This window comes from Bombus vancouverensis, chromosome 4, assembly GCF_051014615.1.
Source record: "Bombus vancouverensis nearcticus chromosome 4, iyBomVanc1_principal, whole genome shotgun sequence".
NCBI classification, from domain to species: Eukaryota; Metazoa; Arthropoda; class Insecta; order Hymenoptera; family Apidae; genus Bombus; species Bombus vancouverensis.
In genome coordinates, this window is record NC_134914.1 from 14,978,440 (window position 1) to 14,999,637 (window position 21,198).

A 21,198-nucleotide genomic window follows, 5' to 3' on the forward strand; every position below is an offset into this window, starting at 1 on the left:
AGCGATATGGTAATTAAGATAATTAACAAAGTGTGCAGGTAAAGAATTTATGGATCGTTGACAGTTGGCCAGTTACTCTCAGACTGACCGTACGTAGTGACCCATGGTCCCTTAAAAGATTTTGAACCCCACTCTCCATACAGTAGCGAGTGTGACCTGTGTAAGTGTCCTGTTCAAATGCCTGTGTAGGTGTCTGTATAAGATTATTCGTGTCTGTGTGTGTAATATCGTTGTATTCCAACATTCCATTACAAAGTATGACTTTTATCGCGTTATTCGCTTGTTGTCTCCGCGTACAATTTTATATAATTCCACATATACAGGGTGGTTGGTAACTGGTGGTACAAGCGAAAAGGGGGCGATTCTACGCGAAAAAAGAAGTCGAAAATATAGAATACAAATTTTTATTTTTTTTTAATTTTTCCATCGAAACAACGATCTACAGTGAGATCCGTTATAACGAGACGCGATAAAGTGCACGCGTACCGACCGAAAGTTCAAAGTCGATTTTCTCGAAAACAAAGCCTCGAACGAAAAATTTGTATTCTATATTTTCGACTTGTTTTTTCGCGTAGAATCACCCCCTTTCCGCTTGTACCACCAGTTACCAACCACCCTGTATATATATTTCTATGAAATATATATAAATTAATTATACAACTGTATAATCATAAAATAGATGTATAATCATATAATAGACATTTACAACTACAAATAAAATCTAGTATAAACTAAATAATAATATCTATTCCTCGACATCTAGTTCGACTAAATAAATTTCTAATACTCTGGGATAAATAGGTACGTATCTTGGAACGTTTTAAGCCAGCGTCGAAGCCACGACCGAACTGGTAGCTAAACCAATCGCAATCAACTATCTTCTTGGACATAGTCTTCTCGCTCAGGAAACAGCTATAACTATTTCGCGAACGATCGTTCTCGAACATGGTCGATTCGAAATTATTTGTAAGCGCTATCCGCGATGATGCAAAATGAATCGGATCGTTATCAGACAGCGCATCGTGCAGACGTATACGTAGCTACGTATAGGATGTTCCAGAAAGTTGATGCCAAACTTTAGAAGCACGTGGTATTCGTCGAATCGATCAAAGACTCTCCATAAAAGGAATTTTAATTTATACGTTTAAGACAGCTATTCGTACAAACGCTACGCGTACTAATTTTTTACTATATATGTATGTCTTGTACGTACCAAGCAAACGTTTCCTATAGATAGGTATTACGTACGACGTACATTTTCAGATTTGAAATTTGACCGACACGATCGCGACAGTCGCGTCTCTTTATACCGCTAATGAAATTTCAAACGTACGACATATGGCAGATAATAATCTCACCGATGAGAAAGTCTCGCGACACCAAGACCGATGATATTTGGCCCAAACGTCCGAACGCTCGTTCGCTTCGTTTCACGAGCGCCGTGTACGTACTTTCCAAGTTTGGCATAACTTTCTGAAACACCCTGTATAAGCAAGTACGTATACCCACACGGATGGAACCGATATAATCGTTTGGAGTGCCTTTGGTTGGCGCGAGACGCGATCGATCATGCGTGAAACGGCTGGAAGAGCACTCTCTGGTTACGTACGTTCTACTCTCTGTACGTTCCTCGACTTACCGGTGGTGCCCCAGAGGAATATTTCGAGAACGAGCCGATAACGATCTGTGTCCGTCCCGCGGCTTCGTTATCCGATCCGTATAGCCGCGTAAAATAACTTGCAAATTACGATGTGTGCGGCTCGACCGTCTCATCGTCCCCTTTCTCGGCCTTTTTTCAACAGGCTTTCCAACGTTTTCCACGGCTTTTATGACAGCCTTCTTCTTCTTCCCTTGCATCGGTTCATCGATAGGTCCGTGTTCACGTACGGAAAGCACTATCGTATTCTCTCCTACATCCATAATATCTCTTCCTTTTCTCCGCGATATCCACGAGCCGTTCCTAAGCCGTTGATATTTATTTTACTCGTTCTTCTTTTTCTCTTGGTTTTCAACTTTTTTCCCCCCTGCCCCTTGCTTTTCGTTTCCTTTACTTCTTTGTTCTTTGAGAGGAACGATATCGCGATGCTTTTGTCGAAGCCACGACATAAGTATACGGTGCGCGCGAAAATCTTCCGTACACTCGCTAATTTAGCTTGTCGCGAAGGATAACACCTTGCGCGCGGCAATCTCGTTTTACCAACTATTTCGTATTACCAACTATTTCACTCTGAGCCTTCGTAGCGATGAATCTCCTCTACGTTTATCGGTCGAAGCTGCCACGCTAACGAGAGGAGGATCCGAAATGTTGCTTTTCGATCTTGATCTTGGTCCCGCGGGCTTGGCTAGAGCGGAATCTCTATCGCTGCACGTAGAACCGCGCATGTGGTTGTTTAATAGTTTCAAAGATGCGAACCTGAGAACGAAACGCTGTTTCTCTGGATACCGAGACGATTATCGCGACTAATCAGATTTTAGCGTGTCGAAAGGTTGCAAAGATCGAATTTTTTTTCTTTTATCCGTGATCGAGAGGATTACACTTTCCTGGTAGTAAAAAGATAAGCGAGTACCGAAGTTAATAATGAATTCTCTTTAAAGGTAACGAGTGCTCGAGTAGATACCCGTGTCTTTCTATTTTTACAGTAAAACAGATATCAGTTACGGTTGTTTGATCTTTTACTACGACACCACGTACTAAGTTACCTGGAAGTTACGCATCCTTCTGTCCATATCCTTCAAACTTCGTTTCATTTGTTTATTCGTTTCGATACCGTCGATCGAGGTTTCCAGTTGTCGGTGATCTTCAAATTTCGAATTAAAAGAAAAGAAGAAAACGACAGTCGATCGTAACGTTGCTTTTTCACGGGCAAATAAAATTCTGATCATTATTAATTTATGGATTATAAAGATATATTCCGAGTTTCGCTTGATATTTCTTATCTACCTACGATTAAATTTAATATATTAAATTACGTTTAGATAAAGACAAGTTGCGTGCAATTCATTTTGTCGTCAAAGGCATTCGTCGAAGTCGACCCTGGAAAATCGGAAAAAATTCCTCGGAATCTATCGTTTACTTTACGAAATTACCGGATCGAATACCGAGTTAAACGTCACTTACGTTGACACATTCGGTATACTCGTGCAGAATCCGAAATATACCTATCACGTCGATTTTGATCTACCTTTACGAGGTAATAGCAACTTGTTGTTATTGCGTGTGAAACGTAAAGTGTCTGGTCGACAATTTCAGAGACATAAGTGGTTGAAATGATACACCTTACGAAGTGTTAATAAAACTTAAATTGACCAGGATGAAGGCGGTACAAGCGGGCCTCTGTTGGTAGATCCCGAATCACAGGATCCGATCCGGTTTACATGATATTTTTTGCTAATTGATTCCTGTTCGCAATGGCACCAACGAGGCACGATAACGAGTGGCCTGATAGTTATCGTACGTGCGTAGAGTTACAAACGGAAACTTTTTATTGGCACGATACGATACGTTAACGATTCTTAGCGATCGAACAGCATCTTCTAATCTTCTGTAATCTTCTAATAACGATGTTTAGATAAAAAAAAAAGAACGCGAAACAGCTTGACGGAAAGGTACATTCGCCATCGAATAATTTATACAATCGTTTTATTAACTTAACATCGACGCGTAGCTGGAGCTCACGAGTCGAACCTTGTCGAGTCGTTAATCCCCAAAAATCAGCGATTCGAGTCAAAGCCAAAGGTTCAGCGACGTTGATACGAAGCGTAGCAAATGCGAAAGAAATCTCTAGCAAGAAGGAAAAAAGAAAAGTATGCCAGGCTAACGTCGCTTATCGCTCGTTGCTTTTTCACGGTCTATGCTCGACGAAAAGCCGGCGCGGAAGAAATCAGCAAAAATGCGAAATACCAAAAGAGCCGGGAGGGACGGGCCTAATGAAATCCTTCGTTTCACCGAGTCTCGTCTTGGAACCGTGCCTTTTTTTGCCCCGCGACTTTCAAATCGGTCGGCGGCACCGCCGGCCCCCTCGCATCGGCAACTCGCGTCTCGTGCGCAAGAAGTTCGGCGACAAAGCGTATCGTGTACGGCGAACAAGAATTCTGCCGAATGGATCGGCGTTCACGGTGGAAACCGGTATCCTGCGTACGAATAAAGACATAAATACGACTTGTTCGGTCGATCGAGCGTCGATCTACGCTGCAGAAATCAGTTTTTCGGCTGGTGGATCCACTGCGCACGCATGCTCGCGCACACGACGCACGCCCGCGATTATACGACTTGATAAACGAACATCCACCGACCATACGGATTTATCGCCGGTCCTGACAACATCTTTCGCGATTCTTCACCGTGAAAGTGCCGCGAAAGATCCTAGATCTCGCTTTATGTTCATGAACGATAGTCGTATTCACCGTTGGTCGTTCTTTTCTCGAAACAATACCATCTCACGCGAACGATAACGCACGGTATACTCGTCTTCGTTCCTCTCTAGATTCGTTCGTTGCACCGCGCTCTGCTACTGCGTCGCGTAACAACTATCGCGACTCGATATTATTTACATTGTCGTTATTTAGTCTGAGCCATGCGTGTCACGTGCTATTCTCCGCTGCTAAGTATGTACGTGTGTACGTATATGCCCGGTCTGTGTATTTATCGTATGTGAGATTTATCTCGAAGAACGCTTCGAAGCTATGAATACGCGCTCGCGTATACATTATGTATATTTATTTTTGTCCTTTGCGGTTTTTTATGCTATTTCGACGGAGATGACGAATCGTTCGACCGTCCACTTGTTTTGTAAATCGTCATTCGTGTTTGTTTTGATCTTTTCGGCTGTTGTACGGTGTCCGATTTCGTCAGAGATAACATCGAGACGAACTGTTGCAACACGGGCTACGATACGATGTAGTATTGGTTGGTGGTTAATTAACTTAAATAAACGATTTTATTAAACTTTTAGACTTTGTTATATATACGTTATATGTAATAGGCACGTATGTTTCGATCCACTTGGAAGTCGAATATTACTCTTCGCTAGCGTCTTCTTGTATTAAAAATTGTCCGAGATATCTAGCCTCTTTAAACTCTGTTACGTTGCGTGTCACGACAAGAAAATATTATTACAGTTTGACGTAAGAGACGAGTTACTGTTAGAATTCTTAATGTAGCACGCGACGAACGATCGTGAATAATACGACGGACAAATATTCCCGAAGAGTATCTTTTTTAAATTACAGTAGTATCGTATACGATATTACGTTCTAAAAAATCATTTGAAATTCATTTGCAATTAATATTCGTGAAGTAACGTTTCACTGATAACGCGAAGGACGTAAATAGCAATCGTTGTTCGGATACTTGACCATTATGGTACGCGTCATAGTTAAATTTAACTCGCCATAACACAATTCCGTTTAAATTAGCATCTACTTCAAAACATATCATTATAACACGGAGCTTAAGAAAAAAAAGACAGTCTTTGGAAAATATACTCTTCGTGTTTTGCGTTCAAAAATAACATCTTCCTCTCAGATCGTACATAATATTTACATTCTTGCAACAGATGTATCATCTTATGTTGCGTAAGCGCAACCTCTTTCGCTGATCCAAAATTTTTCATAATTTCAAAATCCATATTCATAATTCCGATATAAATTATTACGAAATATCTGTCGAGATTCCTTGATTGCTAATTCACGTTCACACAACTATAATACCGCATAAGTAGATACGTATACTTGTACAGTAGCTACTTGTAAAGTCTCCTGGGCCACGAACGACATACTTGGCCATGAAAATTTCATTCGAGTAATTCGTTAAATATTTCATCCATAATACACCAAATGATCTACTTACATTCGCGACGACGTCGCGACGCACCGCAAACGCGAAGGGGTTAAACTTAAAATCGCGTCTCGTAGTTACCAGTTGGGCCTCATCAAGCAAACAGAGAAATTCTATTTAACATGGTCAAAGCGAATCGTCATTAGCCTCGCCGAAGTTGCTCGCAATCAGGACTTCTCTTTGCCACACTTCACGAAGGTAATAAACATTATTATCACGAGCGTTGCTGTTATTATTACGAGCGAGCTCGAGATACGCGTGTTTCGCAAGCTGCCGTGAACTGGTTGGCGACAGCACCGAGGACGAGTTAAAATTCCTAAGAAATGGGACGCGTTGTTTAGGCTACGGGGTGTAAAAGTGTACGGAAACGTCTTTCGGTGGTAGTTGTCTCGGTTGCAGGAGTTTTCTCTTTCTTCCCCTCAGGAGTCTCATCCATCAGTTACTTAATATTTCAAAGCAGCGTTCCACGCGACCCTCTTTCTCTCTATTTTTCCATCTCTTTCCTTAGAGGAGGATCCGCGAGGAAACGAACGGCGCCGCCAGTCTTTTAAAAACCTTAAAACACCACCGGGTCGACGCATCCACGCCACTCGGTCTGAGAGTAAAGTTTTCAGACTGCTCAGGGATATTAGGCGATGGCAGGCACAGAGAACTACCTAGTGCTACGCAAAGAGAGAGGAAAGGGTCGGGAGAGAGAGAAAGAGAGAGAGAGAGAGAGAGAGAGAAGGTGAAGCGACGTCTCGCCTCGATTTCGGTCGGCAGGGGGTTGAGGCAAATCTCGCGGGGGCGTCCCTCCGCACGAATTTCAAATTTCTCGTTTCACGCGACCGAATGGGATTCTTCCCTTTTCCTGCGAGCACCTGCTCGAGCGAGCGGCCCTCCGAATCGATTTGCTCTCTGTCGCACGCGAAAGGTTCTCGCAAACACCGATAAAAGCTTCTTTCTTCCGCTAGATGAATAAATACGCGATCGGACGCGCCAGTCGACTTTCTGCGGATTTCCAACCTATGCTAGCTACGTAATGGAAAACGTAAAGAGGTGTGTTTCTTTTTTTCTCGTTTTCCTTCTGGCCGCGTGTGAAACGATATAGATGTAAAGGACGCGTTCGAGATCGTTGTGCGAAGGCATGTTCGAAGCTGAGAATAAGTTCAAAGCGAAGAATGGTAGGCGAAAACTCTTCGAGACGTTGCTTGCCTGTGAAATTTGTAAATTCGTTTGGGACGATACTAAGGGAAAATCTGCTCAATTTTGTAGGAAGAATTGAACGTGTATTTAAGTTCTGCGTTCTACTTCCAGGCTTAGATTATATAAAATATGTGTCTGTTCACAAATGTTGAAGAATTTAAGCGATTAATTGAACAACACCTCGTCGTTTAAATTTAACCGACTTTACAAAAAATTCAATATCTTTCCTATAAGAAATACAATCATTGAACCGACGATAATACGGAGTATACATCTGTTATAAATAAGTATTGTTTATAACAGTCTCGTTAAATTACCTAACAGAAGGTTAAACATTACAGGTAACTGCTAATTTCAAAATATTTCAAAAGCAACCGCTATCGGTCATAGGAATTTTATGCTTTCGTCGTCTTAGTTTCTTGCATTTCCAAATTCAATTTTTCTCGCAAAAGCGAATTTTACGTTTTAATCTTACTTTATGGTAAAATTAAAAATCTGTTCCTTTCGAACTATACCATTATTTTCAACGTTCCTTGTAATCGCGTAGCATGAGTAACGACGAATCGAAACGCGAACCATCGCACGCTGTTGTCGGTATTAATAGATTGAACGTTTGAAGTTGTGTAACTAGCAACTAGCGCTGTTAGTAGCTTCCAAGTTGGCAGACTTTTGTCTTGTGATCGTTTTCATAGATTCAACGCGATCAACGGTCTCGGCATGATCGCTCGTGACTTCGAGGAGTTGAATTGAAGGCAACCATAAAGATATAATTATAAATAGAGCGAGGCAAGACGCTCTGGACGGTGTTCGGGACTGGCGTTTGAAGATGTTTCAGGAATATCGAGAACGTAATTATCCTGTAATTACTGAGCATGCTCTTGACTCTTGAGTAGCGTCGTTCGCGGAATGAGAGGGCAGTCAGTGGTTGGCCTTGTGCGGTAATTGTACTAATTATTACTGCTCTCCTTGCTCCCTCCCCCTTGCTTTCGCCTTAGTGGCTACTTCCTCCCCCGACAACCCAATTACCCTGCTGGCCCGTGCGCCACTCGGAATTTACTAAGACCAGATTCAAGAGATCCTTCATTCACGGAAAAAGAAATTTCTCCTCGACGTTATTTTAATTAAACGCGACTAAGGTCGACACCGAACATATCTCTAGTTATCCATCAAATAATACGAAAATAAACGCGCGAATCAGTTGCATTCCAAATTTTGCTATCTTATCTGACCCACTAAACAAATCTTACTTTTCAATATAGCACGATCAAACCTGTATCGAATTTGGAACGGCCAAATTCGTTACGTGAAGCGATAACACGAATTTCCCTTCCAACGTTGAAATACATATATATATATATATATATATACATCTATATATATTGAAAATGAATTCATTGTAAAATTAATATAACAATCGTAGTAATGTTTAGAAAATCGGTTAAATAAAAATGTAATGTAGTTGTGTCATTTTAGCTGGAAGCGCTATGACGTATCTACGGTCCTGAGGCCACTGACGTGACCTCAGGCGGCGATACGAAGAACGGAGTACGCGCGGGTTGGCTACAGATATGTATGCAGGGGATTGAATAGGAAATGTAACCTATTTACGTTAATATTTACCTGGGTTTTGTCGTACGCTTCGAGCTGTTCATCCGCCTTCTGTTTATCATAAAGTAACCTGGCGAGGCTCCCATGTGGTCTATAACTTCTTACGGCTCTACTCGTGGGTGAATCCTGATTGACAGCGGAACAGGTAGTCAAATCCTTGACGTTGCAGGTGCACCGTGGTACAGGCACGTCCACACCCGCCATGCCCACGAGGAGCACGTTAATGACTGCTAGTCACCACACGCGCATCATATGACCATACCCGATACCCAACACTGTAATCTCACAGCTAACACTTTGGTATATGAACAAGAAAAATACGAAAGATGACGCAGTTCACGTAAACACGTCTAGCACGTGGCCATGTTGGCGATGGTGGCGGCGACTACAGGTTGATTAGCGAATTACGTTTCCCGTAAGCAGCTACAGTCGACGATGTAGGAACACGAAATGACGTTTAAACCATCGACGATTTTCCAGGCAAATATGATATTCGACGCGTGTATATTTCATTTATATAATATAAAGCCAAAACGATTTCAATAATTTCCTAAGAAAAAATAACAATTCTCGATTGAAATGATACGTTAAGGAGACTTGAGTTTCACGAATAGTGCTTGATAATACGTCGATAAATCTGCGGAAATAAACCATTGCGACAATTATACGACTGTTACGAGACTATTGTTCATAACTAATCTTCGTTATAATTGATTTCTGAAAATCCTTGGAAAATTTTATATTTTTATACTGTTATTAACGACAATTACTTACTATTTAAATGATTATATATGCTTTCTTTATTTAGATGGTACAATACAGACTGAAGTATAGCTATAGCATAATATAGTACCAACAATAGCAAATGATACTTGTTAAAAAATACTGATAAGCACACTGATTAAAAAAATTTAGGTGACGAGAACGTTGACGACTGCACAATGTCTTCGCAATTAAATTCCACTCCTTTATGTCGCACGGTTTAATTTACACCTAACCTTGATTTGAATCTCATTTCAATGCGCTTCTTAATAGACTTAATAGATTCTAAGTGGAAAAGAGAATGCACGATCTCTTTGTTGAAGTATGAGACAAAGGTAGCGAAAGAATAGTGATTGAGAACAAGAAAGTATGCAAGCGTGAAGGCGAGGAAGAAAAGGACGTATACGAGAAAAAGACAGTGAAATGAATAGAGGTTAAAGAACGCGTCGAGGAGAATCGCGGAACATCGACGTAGTTCTTGACAGTGGACATAAACATACCAGTTCGTATTGTGAGTCATAAACATACACATATACATACATATGTATTTCACTGGTGATCGTGTATTCTAATATCACTTTAGTTATTTTATAATTGATATTCTTGTCATTTTACCAATTAATTAAAAATATTAGAAGTTGCACGATCTATGGTTACATAAAATTGAATTAATTATCAATTTTTAAGGAGTACTATAGACGATGACGTTGATGGCGTTTCTCAACAACTGCTGATGGGTCCTCCCATTTATAACTACTGTAAGCACACGTCTTGACGCTATGTTTTTCATCGGTGTTGTCACCCCAAAGAATTTTACCGTCATACATAAAAGTTTTACGTGATATAAATACGCCTTAGAGAAAATTTCTTGTACACCGGAGTGCATCGATGAATATTTCAAATACCATATTGACGTACTGCGCGCGCGCGCGCGAACGTTTCTTCCTCCCTTATGCTCCCCATATCGAGTACTGATAATTCATTAATTTATGATAAGCTAGCCTCTCGCCTACAACCTGCATCTCTCCCACCTCACCCCATAAATCATTTTCGCCGCTGACATTAATTGCACGCCGCCCCTCGTTACTGGGAGAAATGAGATTTTTTTAATTGGCAAATTTTTCACCGTAGCTGACACTGTGACACCCTCTCTTGGGGTTATCATTTCTTTTTTCGTATTGCGATTACATCACGCAAAAGGATGTGTATGTGTTTCATACGATTCATATGTATTTTTTATATGAAATATTTTCCTTTTTTGCACCTATGATGACCATGATTTTTATGGTTTATTACTAAATGTAATAAAAATACTGAGATTAAATATTAACGCATTTTAAATACATAAGATAAGAAAAGTCGAAGTGAAAGTAAAATGACAGAATGAAAACTGTATGTGTCAAATATAATTTTAAAGATATACATATACTTGTTTAAATGATCTGTAAACCATTAGTTATATAAAATAGAAATTCAAAGCTCAAGAAAAAGATACAAGACTACTAGTTCGAAATTAATAATCCATTAATCCAATTAAAAATTTTAATAAAGCTGATGTATTGTGATAAACTTCACGTGCGATATATTTAGTACGGATACTTAAGGGTATTATCTTATTTACGAAATAATCTTAATCTCTTAAACAACTGACAATACGATATCATTATGTGAGCAAAAAATGTAAGATAATGAAAGTTCTCGAGTTGTATAGGAAATCGCAACATTCTCATAAAACTATTCGTCTCGTGTACAATACTGTACTTAATTTTACGATCTTTTTTTCAAGTGGTTTATTAGATTCGGAAGCGCGTTGAATCGCGGAAGGTTAAAGAAGGATGCTGCCGCGGTGAGTTGTGTGAGCTCTAACTTGTCCGCGACATGTTTGGACTGTGACCGTCACTTAAAGCTTAAACATGTGGTGCACGTGTCTCCCTTACAAAGCACGCCGTGCCACCGTCCCGTGGTACATTCCACCGATTCGAATCCCTAATCTTCCCTGCGGCTATTCAGAAGTTTCACATACGTCAGGTACTTAAGGAGCTGGACATTAGTGTAACGATATCGTATTCTATTTTTTTTTTACCCAACGAAGTCGATGTACACGACAGTGATCGTGCTACTCACTTATATTTGATGAGTAAAAAGAAAGAACAGATTCTGTAATATTACCAAAAAATTCCCTATATTCTAAAAAAATGATTAGAAATGGATATTTTTCTCTATTAACCATCTGTTTATAATATTTACAGCATTAAATTTTAAAGAAAAAAAAAGTATTTTTAGGCGGAAATGGAGAGTTTTGTCGTTTAGAAAAAGTGAACATTTTTAAATACTGATCTAGTATTAAGATATCACTGAAATTTATCTCTCGTCGAGTAATTAAGAAAGATTAATAGCCTGTGTATGGATATCGACACGATAGCTAATAATTAGCAGCTCACAGCTGACTAGATTAAGTTCCTCGTAGACAAGTTTCCGTAAATGTTCCAAATGTCACGCGTTTGTACGGAAATTTACATAACTTTCGCTACCGCAATCTGAAACGGCAATTAGTTCCTTATCAAATATTGCATCATACTTTTCTGGTTTTAATTTTTAGTACCGTTCTATAGCATATGCGAATAAAACTTCGTAAGTTATTTTTAAGTATATGAAACCTTGATCTTTTCGTTTTATTCATAAATTCGAAATTTCAAAATTATTTAAACAATGTTATTGAAGTATTCTATAATTTTCTTAAGTGAACGCGGTTGGACGACATTAAGTTAACTATAAATCAGAAACGATTAAACTAAAATCCTTTATTCATGAGAAAGTGATTTAAAACGTTTATGCGAACGGGGTAACTGCTGAAAGCACCAGTTGAAAATGTCAAGGTAAGAATACTAATAGCTTACATGTATAAAATAATTCATTTTACAACAATGTAAGACACACTAATTTTCACGTAGGTAATATTTACTCTATAATATAATATAATCATATCTGTTATTTCTATAATTGATACAAATTATCACTTTTTATTGTTATTTATATTTAGCGATATATATGTTCGAAATTAGATAGTTTTGCATATTAATGGCAAAAATTAATGTCACGTGAAATTTATTTGCAATAATGCAAGAGAGTATTCTTATAATTAATTATACTTAAAAGGTACAAGGTATCATTATTTATTATTTTCGTGCAATTATTTTTACTTAAAACTCTTAATTGCAACTTACCGCTTAATGTATCAACGTACCTCATTTTACATAATTAGAATGCCATCTTTTTTACATCGCCATAAATCTGTCTCTCTAGAAAAAAGTGGTTTCTTTGCAAAATCTTCAACTTGATTTATTTGTCTCTCCTTCTCTTTCAATGAGAAACTTTATTTATCTAAAAAGTGAAAAACAATTGCATGATAAAGAAGTCGGACGAATCAATTTTCATTTCCTTTCTTCATAAAATTAAACATTCGCACACATTTGTATATTTTCTAAGATTATATATTATATATCTCTAAGACTACGTGATTAAATATTCTAATATAACCTCTTTCCTTAAATGTAAAGTGCTAAATTGCTTACCTTTCTCTCAGTACGAAACGCATTAACCTTTTACTATATTATTTTCCTTTCATCGTGAAGGGGCCTTCAAATCTTCAAGAAAACGTTCTATATTATTTTACACACTTTACGCGTGAATCGTGAATCGCTAGTGTAAGTGTAAGTGAAAATTCGTTTTCCACCGAGGGGGTATCGTTCGAGGGAGAGAAGACGTTGTTTGGTGTTCCATGGTTGGAAGGGCCTTAACTCGATAAGTCCTCACGGTACCTGAAGTGAGCTCATAATCGTGAACGAAGCGCGCAACCGCTTATTACAAGCGAGGGCATTGTAAATTTGCAGGGAAGGAGGTTAGAAAGAGGCCGAAACGAGAGAAGGATGGACGCACAGAGAGATCCAGTAAGTTGGAAAGAGAAGAGAAATAGAAAGGAAAGTGGTTGAGGGAGGCTGAGAGGAGTCGAAAGGACAAAGCAGCGCGAAACGTGCCCCCCAGCCGTGTTTCCGAAGTTCTCGTTCTACGTTGAAAATTTATCGTTTGGCTCGAAGAGAAAACGCAGGCGATCGGTCTCTGTGTGGTTTTATTGCGCCGTTCTCGTCGATCGACAAATCCAGATTTTACCGAAAGCCGGTGTTTAAGATAATAAGGACATTTTTTTAAGGACGCGTAATTAGCGGTACAGGGAGTGGGAAACGTTAATTAGCCTCGGCAGAGGTGCAAACCGTTATTAACGAAACTCGTACGTAGACACGGACGCGGATGAACAGGTCGCATGCGTGTGCGCGCGTCGATGAATTATCGTACCTGTAATTACGTAGCTGAAACCCGTGGTTTGTGTGTGTACAATCGTGCTATCGGGCGATATTCTAAAAGCGGTAAAACGGGTTAAATTCCTCGCAGGCTTCGAGAAATAATTTAATTACACCCAGCTAACGATAATTGCCGGAACGATAATTCGATGTTAACCCGCACCGAACCGAGAGTGTACATTTCCTGCGCGCGGCGCTGCGGCTTTCTTATTTCACGCATACGCGACTTGTCGGCCGGCGTTGCCGAGTTTCAATTATCCGACGAATAAAAAGTTGCTACTTCGCTTATAAATCATCGCTACGTTATTATGATTATCTTCTAATTTATGAAACCAACTTTCCCTTCCAATTTCGACTTACTGATCGATGTTTTAAATTTTAAAGGACTATGCTTTTCGTCGGTCATTGGTTTGTTCGTCCACCGAACAGGCGGCGCCTCAAACTTCAATTATACGCAAAAGTTCGTCGACCCGACATTGCCGATCGTACAGAAACATCCACCTAACCTTAACCTAACGACAAATTGTCAGTAGTTTCCCTTGTGGGGAAAAGATCAGTTAGAAACAATTAAGTCGGTCTGTGCAGCAGCTTAAATCAGAAACGACACTAATACGTCTTCCGTAAGTTTCTCTTTCTCTGTGTTTCACCTTGCCCCTCCTACCTAGCAGTCAGGTCCGGCTGTCTGATTACAGGGGAACACCGAAAGGAGATCCACGCACCGATCCCTGCTGTTTCTCTCTCCCGGCTCGTTCTTCTTATCCCTCGTAATAATAATTACCAACACACCGCGGTGCAGGCACACCGAGAAACCAACGGCAGCAGCAACACGGAACGAACAGCTATCTAAAAGGTGAGGTCGCCGGCGCTGATGTTGCTAGTGGTGGTGAGGGTTCACACGTGGAGTGATGTATGCCCCGTGTGCGGCACGATGCGTAACACGGGGAGCCTATACGTCTACATGCCCTGAGGCTTCCAAAGTCGAGCCTTCTCCGCTGCTCATGTCATACATGCATACACGTGGCGCGACACGCGTACATGTGCTCATGTGTGCGTGTGCGTGCCGTGCGTGCATCTAGAAGAACCGAATCGAACTTCTTCTCGCGCGAGAACGCCATTTTATGAGTTCGTGTTGTTTGCTCGACCGACAGAGGAGCGCCAGGCGTCGTTGAAAAATTATGGAATCTCGTTGCTTATGGGTCGCGGGTACTCTCATTAGCGGAAGATTAAAGTGATTACGCTCCACGTGAACGTACGTTTCTCGAGCGTAGATGGAAGGTGAATTGCATGATAAATTTTAAAGTTCTCTCGTAAAAACGTGGCGAGGTGGGCGCGATGCTCGATTTGGAAGCCAAACTAGGCGTTTCAGAGGTTATACACACGACAAATTAGAGGGGCGTGAGAATTCACCGGATTATGCCTCTTAACTTCGATCGCGGTATCGAAGTATCGTTTAATCACGCGTTTTGGTTTGTCGTATCGATACCTGGTTTAATAATTTGGAATTATGATGACTTTTGTGTGAGTATCGGTTAACTTCCTATACTTTTTCAGTGTATTTATCCTTCAAGTTGGACCAACGAGAAAAAGAATTAGATAACGTACGAATAGGTTAGAATTAAGTTTCGAATTTAATACTTTTTTTGAATAGTTTAAGATTTAATTATGCAGTCAAAGGAACATTAGCTCGTTTGTTCGAACCAGACTTTCATCAAAGTTTAGATAGTTAGGAACGCCAAAGAACTGAACAAAATGCTAAGATATACATAAATAATAATAAATAAAATAGTAATCAAATTTACGATACGTTTACTAGATTGCATAAAATAAAAATTGAGTCATGCTAGCGATATCGATCTAACCCAAGCTACAAACTATTTATTTATCTTTTTTTATTTATATTAAAGACGATTAACATCGATTAATTGAATTTAGGTTGGGCTGTATAAAAATGTGGCCACCTGAGATGCCAGAATAAAATGTAATGGAAACTGAATCTGATTGAGGGCTTATATGAATTTCTCGGAAACTAAGACCGTACGGCGGCGAATGGCAACATATGTCAAGGTCATTAAAATCGACGAGGTGTGTCCTGATGTAAATATTTATGTAAAAGCGAGACTTGACTGATACACATAAAATTCGGGTAGTATGCATATTAAACGAGCGGATGAGGTACCTAGCTCGAAAACTCAGCCGCGTAGCCGATGTACGTCGATTTCTTTGAAGTGGCGCTGCATAATTTTTCGAAAACGTATCTCATGGAAAAGGTCTTTAAAATTTCGTTGGGCATCAACAACCGTTATAAATCACGCCTAATCGCGTTTTTTAAACACTGCTCGTCAGTTCATCCCTCAAGCGAGCAAAGCGTTTCTCTTTCCTCATCGAGTCTTTTAGAAGACCGACCAACTGTATGAATTGAAACGTATAGAAAAATGACGATCAGAAATACTTTTTTTTGTAAATTCTCCTTAGAATCCTTTATTGTTTATATCATCTTTTCGCGATGTACAAACTTATTTAGCTTCAAAATGTAATATAAAGGGAATCTTGTAAATAGGCAGTAAACCAAAATTTTGCCGCAAGAACTGCTTGCCCGTGAAAAACAGAAAATGTGTCTTATCGTCTTTTTCATCTGTAGTCTTCGTGTAGAATCACTCAAGTTTCCCTTCTATCTTTTTCTCTCTTACTTACGTAGTCGTAATACGTAAAACGTTCCCGCCCCTTCATAACGATCGAGTTTTCGAGATTTATTTGGTGCGTGGCTGGTACTCTACACGAGACATGGCCAATCTTAAGGTAATCCTGTTTTTCAGGCCGTTCAATCAGCAAACCTGGGAAAAAGAAGTTTTGGGAATCGTGGCGCGTATAAAGCATCGAAGGTGCTAACCGATGCCCGAGCGCAGGTACACTCGTACGTCTTCGGGGACGGTGAGGATCAGGGTCGTTAACACTGGTTCGCGGCGGGTACATCGACGTCCGACGGGGGTCGGCACCTTCTTTTTTCGATTCTACATACGTACCGACGGATATACACATTGATTGCATTTTTGCGTCCGTGCCGGGTAATAATGCTAATTTGGTAAGTAGAAATGGGCATCAGCGGGCGGTCAGCCAGACCATGGAACACACGGTAGCACGGGTAGCGCTAATGCCTCGTTTTTGTCCTCTTCCCTCCTCGGTTTACCTCCACCTCCTCCTCCTCCTTCTCTTGTTCTTTCAGCCGCTGTTGCTTCGTTCTCCACCTTCTTGATCCGCTACCACAGGTCTTCCCCACCTCCTTTTGCCTCTCCATTCTCCTTCACCGCCGCCACCTCGGCGTTCTTCGTCAGACAAGCCGCCAGCTACGGCGGCAGGCGACATAATGACGGCCAGACCTCAAACCTCAAACCTCCTAACTGAATCATGAGTCCTCTTGGTCGTCCGCACCCGGACGGCTCCTCGACTCGCAGCTAGCGGCGCAGCTTCTCGATTTACCTCGCGGTGGAGCCTGCTGCGGCCCCCGATGTCGGCTCGTTTTGTCTTTTTCCTTTCGGCGACTCGCCAGGGCCCGATGTTTCTGTCGTATTGAATCGCAAACAGCCAAACAGCGAAAGGAGCAGAGCTCCGGACGAGCAACTCTCTCTTTCTTTTCTCCCTTTATTTCCCTTTCTCCACGTAGATCCCGCTTTTTCGACCAATAAAACCAGGTAGAGGCATTTTGTTGAATGATTGCGGGCCGTTTTAATTTCCCCCGACGAGCTTTAGATTGAGAGAGGCGGCGGATGCGCGCAGCCGAGTCATCCCCGCAGCTTGTATTTATGTCCCTCGAGCAGATGACACCGAGAACATCGTAATGATAAACAGATTTTGTTTAATTTGGACATTAGGTTCGCTGGGATGTTTGTTGGGCGTTTGTATTTTGATTATAGGCTTGTGCGATGAGTAATAGCATGAAAGAAGTCGCGTTATTAATGATTAAACGTCGTTAAGATTGGCCTTTGGAATCTGACTATTTCAAAAGTCAGTGAAAGCACGAAAGAAAAGCTTTCCAACATTGTATTTACGTCTATTAGTCGCACTTTCTTAATTTGAAAATTCAGAACTAAACAATTCAATATAGATTTTATCATAGTCGACGATAGATAAACATTTTATCGAGCGTTATTTTCATTTCTTTATTTAACGCGTAACCGATAGTAGTTTTAAGTATTTTGTTCGTAGATTTAAGCAAACGGTTTTGTTGTGGCAACCCTACATTCAATGTATTTCTCAGGCGGTGGATGTTGCTGGGGTAGGCTGTCGAAAACTTTCTGAAAACCTTTATAATGGTTCCGATAAAAAGCACCCCTACGGGACACATATGCTACAGTGGTTTTTCTTTCAAACCACAAGTCCGCTCAATCTCCTATTTGATTCTGGCGACAGGTAATCGATAACTGTGCGATTGGCGTCCATCAGATCGTCATCCTGCGAATCTCCTAATAAATATAGTTTATTAGCGCGCATCGTTTGACATTTCCGAATGTTTAGATCAGGAATACGATATATTCGTTAATGTTTTTGTAAAATGGATTCAACCTTAGAATCGGTAGCAAGATATTTATAGCTTTAAAATTATAATATAAGTGTTAAGATAATAATGATAATTACGATATTGTTAACAATTTTATCACATACTTAAGGAGTAATCTACAACGTGTATTTTTTTTTTTATCAAAAAAAGCAACTTTAAAAATAAACGCGAAGCATTTTGACGAAGATGGTTCCTTGGTAATGGCAGTCACGTACAGTTTTCTCTCTGACTGAAATGTCGAAGTCGATGAGGCTAGAGAGCTCCCTATCACATTGTAACTGTTACTGCTTAGGGGTTTTAAAAGGGGGTTGAAAGGACATTATGTCGACGAGCGAGAAAAGGGACGGCAGTCTACGAAGTTAGAGCACGAAACTCTAACCACGGTATGAAAAATGTTGTGACGTTGCTTTCAGCTGTTCATTGTCGAAATAGCGATAAATTAGTTGCAGCGACTTTAAGAAAGAAAATATCAGGCAATACTTTTCCACATTTATTTTACATTTCATCTATTTTTTTAAAATGTGTATCGGCATTCAATGAATATTTTTAGATCCAATTTTTGTCAACCAATTTTATTAAATAATGCTTTTCGCTATAACTTTGTTCTACATATATCTGTCTACCGTTCTATCGAATAACAGTACCAGATATCAACCGTGTGAGTCGACGGTATTTCACCGTTCCATTTTTTTATTTTTGACATTTGTCTTGAAATCAATATCGTACGATGTGATGTTTGTATTTCTGTTATTGCAAACCGAACGTGATTCAACAAGACGATATTTGGCATTAATCTCCGTTTAAAATACTCGGAAGAAAAGAAGCCGTAATCAAAATTGAATTCATCTTACTTCGCTATCAATTTTCTGATCGAACGATGAAAAACTACACGAGGGTAACAACCTGTCGCTGTAATTTCCATATCTATTGCTTATTTCAGGCGCAAATTATCTTAGAACAAGGCTCGTTAAGTCAGACGTTGGTCGGAACGTGTGTCACGAATTTGCAAATGGCGTGAAGCTGACGAGACCAAAGAAGCGGCAACCGTGACTCGAAGTCACGGGCAAGAGAACGCGTGACAATAAGTGCATCGACTCTTTGAACGTGTCAGTCGAAAGTCGGAGCTCGCGAAGAGGATCTGTCGTCACTTGGTTGGTATAGTTGATTTCTTCGACAAGATGGAACAGACTGGCGAAAGAAAGAGGAAAACAGACTATTCCGTGGACCGTGACGGCGCACATACCGTCTTCGATATGGCATATACGAGGAAGAGTACTACCGATGGCCTGGGAATTTTCGTCGCGAGGATCTCTAACGCGGATCCGATGTATCTTCTCGAACGAAGAAGATCGAAAGCGCGAAAACGATGCAGATAGACGGAAGAGCGAGACCGAGGAACATCGGAAGAAACAGAGAGAGAGAGAGAACAAGTAGAAATTGCTGGAGGTTTGAAGAGGCGCGAGTAATTTTGATAAAACAAGTAGGGAGATCGGTAGCTGAAACGAAGAAGGAAAAAACGAGGACGGTAAAGTATGGGTTAATTTGCTAGAAGGGGATGGGGATTGTAATTCCACGTGACGAAAGTTGGCGCAATATCGCATTAATCTTCGGGGATAGACGTACATATGTATCGATCGTTGTTGGAAAGGGTCAGACTCGGGGATCGACTGGAAATCGATTCCAGCAGGGTGATTCCGGAGTATAAACACTTTATACCTCCGCGATCTTTCGCCCCTTATTTCCTTCTTCTCTTTCCTTCTCTTCTCTTATCCTTCGATACTTGGATCGAGCCACCGTGTATTTCAAACGTACTCCTTTTCCTGGCGGATTTCTATAAAACGAGGCGAGAGCTACACGGCGTTGAGGCCGCGGCGAAGGGGGCAGAAAAGAGCGCGACGACATTAACCAAGAGACAGGAATGAAAGGATAAAGGAGAGATAAATCCTAGAATTGTAACCATCGGCAAGGTACTCGCGCGAACTAGCGGAATGGGGCCGAGAGGGGAAGAAGGAAGGAAGAAGGGACGAAGAAGGGGCGAAGAAGGAACGAAGAAGGAACGAAAGAGCGATTCGAGATGGAAGAGGATCGAGGGAAAAGATCCTCTCTGTGTCGGTGGATGTAGAGGGGAAAAATATAATGGTGGCTGGGGCGAGGAGGGGGATATACCTACCATCGATGGATATCGAGTAGGCGAGTTGGTACGTGAGATAATAAGGCGTGCTCGGGCATGCCGATGGAAACCGCACGCGGCATTATTCAAATTGAATCCGGTAAGAATTATTATTGGCGGGCAAGTCGGGGCCGAGCCGGCTCATTCCGCGGGCGCATTTGCGAATACGAGGAGGAAAAGAGGAGCTGTAGGAGTCAGGTAGAAGTAGGAGGAGGAGGAGGAGGTGGTGGAGGAAGAATAAGCAGGAGAGGAGAGGGAGAGAGGAAGCTAGAGAGAGAAAGAGCGTGGTGGTGGTGATGGTGGTGGCGTTCGAGGTGGTTCAGGTGGAGGGAACGACCTCGCCATCACGACCTCGCCGTATGATCCACTGCAGTATCGCTCGATGACCCTGGTGTCATTACGCCTCACTCTGGACGTCATTACGCTAATGTCCATCTCCTTTTCTTCTTCTTCATCCTCGAGACCCGATGCCTTTCGTTTCTTCTGGTCACCACACCTCCACGTCGAAGGATACTTGACACGGTTCGCGTTCCAATCCTTGAACAGCCGATGCCCTTGCCGCCTCCAACCTTCCTCGAACGACGCGCGTAAGGCTATTTCGATTGGTACTTAACCTTCGAGTCTTTTCGCCTTTTTCTTCCTTTTTTTTTACGCCTCTCTTTGTCTCGTTACCAGGTGGTCATTCCTGTTTTCATTGTGTTTCGATTCTAAGGCACCTCGGGGATCGTGT

At 41.0% G+C, this 21,198-nt stretch overlaps 1 protein-coding gene and 1 long non-coding RNA gene across 5 annotated transcripts in view; one reads left to right on the top strand and one right to left on the bottom strand.

Moving 5' to 3' along the window:
* Positions 1-8,833, bottom strand: part of LOC117153157 (protein-L-histidine N-pros-methyltransferase) — a 44,131-nt gene extending 35,298 nt beyond the window's left edge. For all 4 annotated transcript variants that reach the window (XR_013058251.1, XR_013058250.1, XM_033326910.2 and 1 more), the window contains exon 1: positions 8,642-8,833. Coding sequence is in view for 2 of the 4 variants with exons in the window: in XM_033326910.2 (XP_033182801.1) it covers positions 8,642-8,833 (192 nt within the window). In the remaining 2 variants the exon portion in view is untranslated. The remainder of the gene's footprint in view (positions 1-8,641) is intronic.
* On the top strand, positions 7,542-10,585 carry LOC143302619 (uncharacterized). The gene is made up of 3 exons (XR_013058252.1): positions 7,542-7,959; positions 8,495-9,902; positions 10,079-10,585. It is a non-coding gene; the product is annotated as an uncharacterized LOC143302619 (long non-coding RNA).
* The last annotated feature ends 10,613 nt before the right edge of the window (positions 10,586-21,198 follow it).